The sequence below is a fragment of the Brachyhypopomus gauderio genome, chromosome 5, assembly GCF_052324685.1.
Source record: "Brachyhypopomus gauderio isolate BG-103 chromosome 5, BGAUD_0.2, whole genome shotgun sequence".
In the NCBI taxonomy this organism is placed as follows: Eukaryota; Metazoa; Chordata; class Actinopteri; order Gymnotiformes; family Hypopomidae; genus Brachyhypopomus; species Brachyhypopomus gauderio.
In genome coordinates, this window is record NC_135215.1 from 34,681,202 (window position 1) to 34,689,454 (window position 8,253).

At 40.9% G+C, this 8,253-nt stretch overlaps 1 protein-coding gene across 2 annotated transcripts; it reads right to left on the reverse strand.

Annotated features, from left to right (window-relative positions):
• Window positions 1–3,635: 3,635 nt before the first annotated feature.
• On the reverse strand, window positions 3,636–7,540 carry isl2a (ISL LIM homeobox 2a). Of its 2 annotated transcripts, XR_013131085.1 has the most exons (7): window positions 7,398–7,540; window positions 6,720–6,909; window positions 6,001–6,263; window positions 4,722–5,005; window positions 4,345–4,512; window positions 4,097–4,216; window positions 3,739–3,876 (listed from the first exon to the last, which is right to left on the reverse strand). XR_013131085.1 is itself a non-coding variant. In XM_077007438.1 (6 exons), the coding sequence occupies exons 1-6, from the start codon at window positions 7,453–7,455 to the stop codon at window positions 3,760–3,762; spliced, it is 1,080 nt and encodes a 359-aa protein (XP_076863553.1). In that variant the 5' UTR covers window positions 7,456–7,540; the 3' UTR covers window positions 3,636–3,759. The 2 variants fall into 2 exon arrangements, 1 of the variants encoding a protein (XP_076863553.1); XM_077007438.1 differs by lacking the exon at window positions 4,097–4,216 and having other exon boundaries at window positions 3,636–3,876.
• Between the last annotated feature and the right edge of the window lie 713 nt (window positions 7,541–8,253).

The window sequence follows — 8,253 nt, forward strand, 5'->3', positions numbered from 1 at the left end:
CAAGTGTGTGAAGAGTGCGTGGAGTGTAAGGTCAGTGTAAAGGCACGCTAGGTGCTGGTTGTGGGCGGACGTTTTAGATGTTTTGTTGATGTACAGACTTGCTGAATGCAAATTTGATCTGTACTGTGGTCACAAAATGGGAACATTCTGCCAACATGTTTAATATTTTCATCTGCGATTTTATCTTTAATACAGTGGATATCATTACACACACTAGTTTTGGCATGTTGTTTTCTAAAGTTGTCTCAAACACTTTAATGCTTCACTAACCATTCAGAAGAGTGCTTGTCCAGTGGAGGTCAGTTTTTCCAGGATGTGAACTCCCTCCTAATTTTATCAGTTTGTATTGGTCGGTTCTGAGTAAAAATTACGCCTGTTCTCATAAGGTTGATCAAATAATGGAAAATGAATATGGGGTCAGCGCTGTTTGCATTTGTGAGGATGGATATTAGTCGTAGTAAATTAAACCTAATTTATATCGTTGATATTGATTATTTGGCGTTTGTATCGTCCCTACAACACATTCTGAAATGAAAGCGACTTGTGGAAATAGATGAAATCATTCAAGTGTTAAGACCAAGATCATATCGAATCGTTGCCCCCACATCTTTGGAGAAAATAGACCCTCTTTTTCTTCTGGTCATTTTCTCTGTTTACGTTTAAATAAATCAGCAGTCAGTATCTCCGAGGCTCTGAGGGAGACTATTTATTTGGAATTTAAGGTTTACGTCTAATATCATTTTTAACCTGCTCAGAGGCAAAAGCATTTTTGCACGTGTTTTTAAATCATAGGTGTAGCCCAGTTATCTGCGCTAGTATATATATATATATATATATATATATATATATATATATATAATCGGAAATATAGTTATTCTGTTGGCGACTCAAACATTTAATATCTTAATCTTTCATCAAAGTCCACACAGAAAAGGCTGAAAGTGCCGAAGCGTAAAATAAATATTGTCCACATGCTATACTGACAAAGTTAATAGTTAACGCATACTGTGTTATTTGTAGATTTTCCCCTTTATTTTATTCATTTAGCTTTAGTTGATTGATTCGGCATTTCGGAATTATTGTGCGAGTTTACTCAGTACCAGACAGGAGCATTTACGGATATTTCACTAATTTGACAAATTTAGGCTTTGACTTGCATTGGGCGTAAATGCGTGACAAATTTTAAAGGTTCATCTGTTATACTAATATATTGTAATAGTTATGGACTAAATGGTTGTAGTAGACCTACTACTTGGTATAAACACGTGTAATTTATTGAAATGTGCTTTCGTTTAATTCCTCCATTGTAATTAAATTAAGAAAGGAATTTGAACTAAAATTCAGTTTTTGACCTCTCTTTAGGCGAAGCTGGGCTCCCGTGTAGATTAACTCCACAAACCAACTGTCCACAACATTTTAATCGCTGATAGATTAAAGAAATACACAGTGCTTGAAATGTAATGTTTTCCGCGATTTCGTTGCCCCTGTAATTGTAATGTAGATTATATGCTGCTATATATTGTTTACACAGTTAAATTGTAAACAGGTTTGACTCTACTTTACGAATTAAAAGGGCAAATATCGATGAAATGCATTTGGTGTGGGTTTTTTTCTTTACCTTCCATGTAGTTCTTTATTTATTCAATTATGAATTTGTTTAGGCTACTTGTTTATTAATTTATTTAGCATTTGTGTGTTTATTCCAATAATGAAAATGCTGTCGTTTCATTTTGCGGAGCTCTAAAAGTTGTAGCCTAACTATCACATTTTCCACTTTTCCTTTCCTGCATGAGTAAAAGTTGATTTAATAAGTTGTCGGTTGTAGGTTGACCTAACCTCCATATCCAGCGGCTAAACGCAGCCTGGATAAGAAAATAAAGCCGGAGGAGCGGCGGTGATGGGGGGGCTGCCCCAGCTCAGAGGTGCGTGTGTTGGAGCTCCATCCTGTATCATCTGTAGGTGATGCCAGGCGCAGATAAGAGGTCGCCCATCCTTCTCCTGTCTAGACTCGTGCCTTTACAAGCTAAACTAAATTGATCACAAGTCCGAGGTTAAAAGATTCGGTCAATATCCGGTTTACACGAGATACGCACGCTGATACGCGGCAGTTGGCATCTAGGAAAAATCTGTCGTCCCAGATTGAAGATCTATTAATTTGTTTAAAGTTTTTTGGTTCAAGGCCAAGATGTTAGCAGCCTTTAGTAGCTGTAAAACAGCCAAACGGAGGTTCGGCACTAGCGAATTTGGAAAACACTACTTAAGCAAGCGTGCTTTTCTTTCTTTTTTTTCTTTCTTTTTTTTCTTTCATTCTTTCTTTTTTTTGCAAATCACATTTCCAGTGAATTAAAATATTCAGCGTGTTAGGGAAGCAATGCCTACATATGCTATGGATATTTTTGCACAATGTATTGCTCGCACATCTGAAGGTGGCCTAACGATTGGTGACAATGACCCCTAACAAGATGAACAACTGCATATGCTTATTATGCTGTTTAATATATAGACTTACTCAAAAAACTCTCACAGCAAAATCCGTGATTGAACCGGTTGTTTGTGACCAGCTGGACCCAAATATATAATCTTGACTTCAGTAATACACGAGTGAATTTCCTATGTTCTGACTTTTCGATTTAGTTAGCTTATATGCCTAATTATTTCCTATTTATTCCACGCCTATAAATCAGACTATTACGATAACTCTGTTTTGTTTTAATTGACAGCTATAGCCTATAATTTGACTAAAGAATGCAAATCATATCATGCTTAAACCTTTCTTTCACTAGAGTGAATTTGCTATCAGGACAGTTAACGCCTTTCACCATTATTTAATTCCGGTTTGCCATATCTGGTGTGAGGATTATCTGTGCTGTAGATTAATATATGCCCACTTACAAAATCCTGGGATGTAACACATTTAAGAGCATAGAGGCCTTTGCATGCAGACTTTCTCAGACATAAACACATAGTTTATTAAGATACTTTCTAAATTCTTGCACGGACGGTTGTCCTGACAATAAATAACAATAACTTACTTTTTCTCGAGAAGTTCAAACAATCTGTCCTCCATCCGTAAAGATAAAATATTTTACATATCAGTTTTATACATCATCTTCGGAGATCATGCGCATTAAGACAAACGTGGCGTTCTTGTCTCAACGAATTAGGGAAACATCACGTGTTGATAAACTTACATAACGTTAATCTTGAATGAATACTGGTAAGACACTATTATAAAAAATTGTTGACAGTGGCTCAACTTGTTCATATTCCTCGGGACGTCGGTTCCGGTTGGATCCGGTTCCGGTGGATCCACGTCTTGGGGGGGGGGGAGTTCTGTCTGGAAACTTAACGTCGCTCGGACAGATTCCTTCGTTTGGCAAACCACATCTTCAGTTAAATCCATCGTTAGTGTGTTTCCATGAATCCCTTGTTGTCTCCGAGTGAGGCTGTGAGGTGACGTTCATGCAGGGGGCTCGGGAGCATGCTGGGGGGGGGGACACATGGCAGTGGTCTTCACGTCTCCACGGGACTGGACACCATGATGCTGGGGGGGGGGGTTATGGTGGTGGTCTTCACGTCTCCACGGGACTGGACACCATGATGCTGGGGGGGGGGGGGGGGTTATGGTGGTGGTCTTCACGTCTCCACGGGACTGGACACCATGCTGTTGGGGGGGGGGGGGGTTATGGTGGTGGTCTTCACGTCTCCACGGGACTGGACACCATGATGCTGGGGGGGGGGGGGTTATGGTGGTGGTCTTCACGTCTCCACGGGACTGGACACCATGCTGTTGGGGGTGTCGGGTAGCTGCGACGACAGAGAGGTCACATCACTACCCGAAGAGTTACCGAGGGATCCCGACTCAGAAAACGACACCTACAAAAGAGAGGAGGTGGGAGACGGAATCAGCAAAAGTGCTGCTGCTCTCCGCAAGCCAATATAGACCTAAAACCTTTTTATTCACCTTGTTGCGGTTGGCAATTAAGAGTCTTACAAAAAGCAAAGCTATTATCTGAGGCTGATCTCGCAAACAATCAGTCTAGATCTAATAAACATGTTCATAATTTCTTTGGATGCGTGACTTGAGACAACGTGCCTAAAAACGAAGCTGCCAGCCGTGTCTGTAATCTGTGTCTCTTCCACAGGGCGAGGCAAACTCAGTAAAAACGTTTTTCCAAATAAAAATAGCGTAGGGTTACTGATGTTTCGTCATCAACTGAAAAGATAAATATGGTATGGTAAATAATTATACTACATGAATGTAGAATAGTAAGTAAACAAAAGGCAGGTGCTTTATCTTTGTCTGGGAGTGAGAGTGTTATCGTGCACCGAGGTGCTTCTCACCAGCTGCTGGAAGGCAGGTTGGTCCAGGTCGCTCTGCAAGGCAAATTCACTTAATGCCTTCCAGGGGGGCTGATACGTCTGGACCTCCACTGGGTTCCCCTGGACTGTGTTGTCATGCCTAATCGGACTTCCTGCCACCAGAGGCGTCCCTGTTAGTCCTTGAAGATTCTGGGGGCGATAGAAAAAGCGGTTTTATGTCCAAAAGTAATATCAGTGCATGATATATTGAAAATATTAATTCTGGTGTCACGTATTATCACAACTAGCCAATGCAATTCACTGTATAGTTATTACAATTTATGCGCGTGCATTTGGCATTTGTCAGTTTGCAAATATATTTTAATGCTGATGCAAACAGTCATTGGTGGGCATCTCACGGTTTTGTCGCTGTGTTGCTGCTGCTGTAGTTGTTTCATGAGCATGGACCTCTTCTTGTCTTTGCAGCGTTTGTTCTGGAACCAAACCCGGATGACCCGGGGACTGAGGCCCGTCATCTCCACCAGCTGCTCCTTCATCAGTGCGTCCGGCCTGGGGTTCGCGTTGTAGCAGGTCCGGAGAGTGTGCAGCTGCTTCTCGTTCAGTACCGTCCGCACGCGCGTGGTTTTCTCAGACTGCTTATGGACGTGGTTCCGATGCGGTGGCTGTCGTACTGGCACGGGTTCTGCGGATCAACCGAATACACGTTTGCTTTTAGAAATATCATTATTCATCTAACACATCTACAGCGTTATCCGTAAACTGAGCCCCTAAATATGCACACACACACACACACACACACACACACACACACACACACACACACACACACACACACACACACACACACACACACACACACACACACATTCAACAATGTAATAGTGATTTAAAACGAACTTCTGGCAGCATATAAATAGAGTTTGCCATCAGCATTTTTGTGCGAAGTCGTGGAGTTCGTTGCCACATTTTATGTGAGGCTAAGTGGTTAAGTTACAAGAATAAATAAAATATCTTCACCATGGTAAACAACCATACGGACTTCACCAAAAATATGACACTGGCTCATAGAAGGCTGGACAACAATATTCACATCTACTTCCACAAATCACAGGGACTAAATAAAAAGTATTTCACAACATGCCTTCAGTTTTTGGCCTTACATTTGTTTAAATACAATCCATTCACAACGTGCAAAATTATGAAGCGATCTTGGTCTCTCTGTTCTACACATAAAGTCACGTTTTACATATCGATAACGATCCAACCTTTATACCAAGCGTTTTTATACGTTTTGTTGCATTTTAAGAAACATGCGACCAACACACAATCTTATCACTTCAAATGTTACAGTCTTATAATTATAGTTTTGAGTCCAAAAGACAAATCAAAGTAACCGGTACCGAAGCTTAAACACCAGCGAGGTTCGGCTCGGATAGCTCATGCACTTTTGCACAAGCTGTATTGTTGCAGTTCTGTTGTCTCGATTAAATATAAAAATATGTGTATCATTTTCAAATTGACCTAAAGCCACCATAAATTAGCATCACATTGTTCATACCTATTATTGTATAAACATCAAGTAGCTGATAATAATAATAATAATAATTATTATTATTCGAGTTATTATTATTGTTATTATTATTATGGTTGCTGATGTTGTTAAAAACAACCACTCACCTGACATGTGCAGTGATCTGCTGGAGTGGATGTTTCCTGGACTAATGGGGCTTCCAGCCGAGGCTCGCTCCATCAACAGGCCGTGGTCGGCCCGGCAGAGCAACTCCTCTTCCCGCAGGGAGAACTCGTCTCCGGGGAGGAGATGTCTGCTGCACACCGAACACCTAAAACACTCCATGTGATAGACGTTTTCCCGGGCTCTCATCACCAGGTCACTGCTGCAGAAACCGATGTTACATTTTGCACATTTGATCCCGAATAATCTGCAATGATCAAAATAAAACAACCACGCTTCACATTTAAACCACAATATCGTAAAATAAATCTACACAGTCTTGATTTTAACGTGACACATAAATGCAAAACAGCAGGTAGACGGAGGCCTAACTGAAATGAATTATATTATACAACACATTGCTATACACATTAGGACTGTCATAGAATTTCTGCACATATAATAATACTTTGGGGGAAATGTTTTATTTTATTTGTGATTTCAGCTTTCAGTTAAATGTGTCCAGACAACTTCCGAAATACAGAGTTATAGTGGAGTCCGATATTTTTGCCGAATAGAGCATTCAGTGGTAAAAAAGTTGCTTTTTACTATTCCACGTTTGTCCTGCTTGTATTTATTTCCTAGATTTATTCATTAAACTAAAAAAAGCACTTGTAAATCACGTTCTTAATCCACAAATGTGGAGAATCCAAGATATTTCTACCTTACGTAATCTCGCTTGCAGTATGTTTTGCCATCTCGGACGAAGCATGTGCAGGTCTCGTCCAGGTACTGGCTGCACTCGGCGCACTTCAGACAGGCTGCGTGCCACTCCAGGTCCGGGGAGACCCTCAGGATGTACTGGTCATGGATCTGACTTCCACAGCCTACACACATGGCGATTCCGGGCTTCTCTGCACGGAAGGTACGGGTCAGTCCCGCCACCTGCACCTCGGTTCACTTCCACACATTCTGCTGGAGTCCACGCGACGTTTACAGCAGCTACAGGGTCCGCGCGTGTATGTCCACAAGTGCTCGCCTCTCCACCAACATTTCACCCGTTTTTGTGGCATTATCGTTACAATTTCCCCACTAGTTGGTGATGCTATCGTAAGCAACAACGCAAGCAAAACTGCCTAAAGAAAGGCATGCATCAACACAAATGTGCTAGAGATTATTTTCTCTTTTAGACTTATTCTGCGCAAATATACAAATAGCAAAACAAAAAAATGTTTATTTTTTAAAATATAAATACATATATTTATACATACGTGCGCTAAAAAAACAATTGGTTAAAATTGACTTATTGGGCTAAGTCAAAACCGCAAACCAAACTACATGCAAAACAATTTTCAAAGGCCCCGAATGACAAAATTCCTTTGCAGACAAACACACGACTTACTTTTTGAACGATCCCCCATATCACCCAAGAAAGAAGGTTGGAGTAGAATATCCACCATACAGGATGTCTGGCGCAATGGGCAACAGATGAGGAAAGAGAGCGCGAGCCTGCACGTCCCGAGCAGACTAATAACCTGTGGCGGATCCGCTAGTGGCCCTAGTGGGGGGGGGGGGGGGGGGGGGGTGGACGACGACACGCAGCCTGACGTCACACGCACACTCGGAACACACCAGGGCCCCAGACTAGGGAGGAGCTCCCACTATAGTTCACATGGGCTGCACTTAACACGGCATTTTCATTAATAAACACAAATACACATACCTCTAACATATTACAAAATTAAATTGGAATCCGTATGATTATTCCAAAATAACGCAAAATAGTGGCCCAGAAATAATAACTAATAAATAAATTATCTTACCCTAATTAAATAGCTTCTAGCCTAGTTAATATCTAAATACCTAAATCCATTTTAGGAATTGATTTATATGAATAAAATGAGTTGCGAATGGAAGTATTAAAACGTATAAAATATTAAGAAATATAGTGAATGAAGCATGTCTGTGTCTATTTAATATCATCGAGCCTCGTGGTTATTGTCCCGAGGATTTTGTAGAGAAAACGAGATTCCACGAAGCATCAGGCGCATTCCTCCTGTCTGGTGTCCAGCACATGCAGCGTGTTCTGGTGCAGAGACGCCTGCTGGGCTCACAGTATAACTACACACGCAGGGTTAAGCGTTCATTAATTATTTCATTTATTTTTCCATACAATTATTATTTTGGCCATTCACAATAACTGCAATATAATTTGTACCACAAACTTTGAAAATTAATATTTTTGAAACATCCTTGCT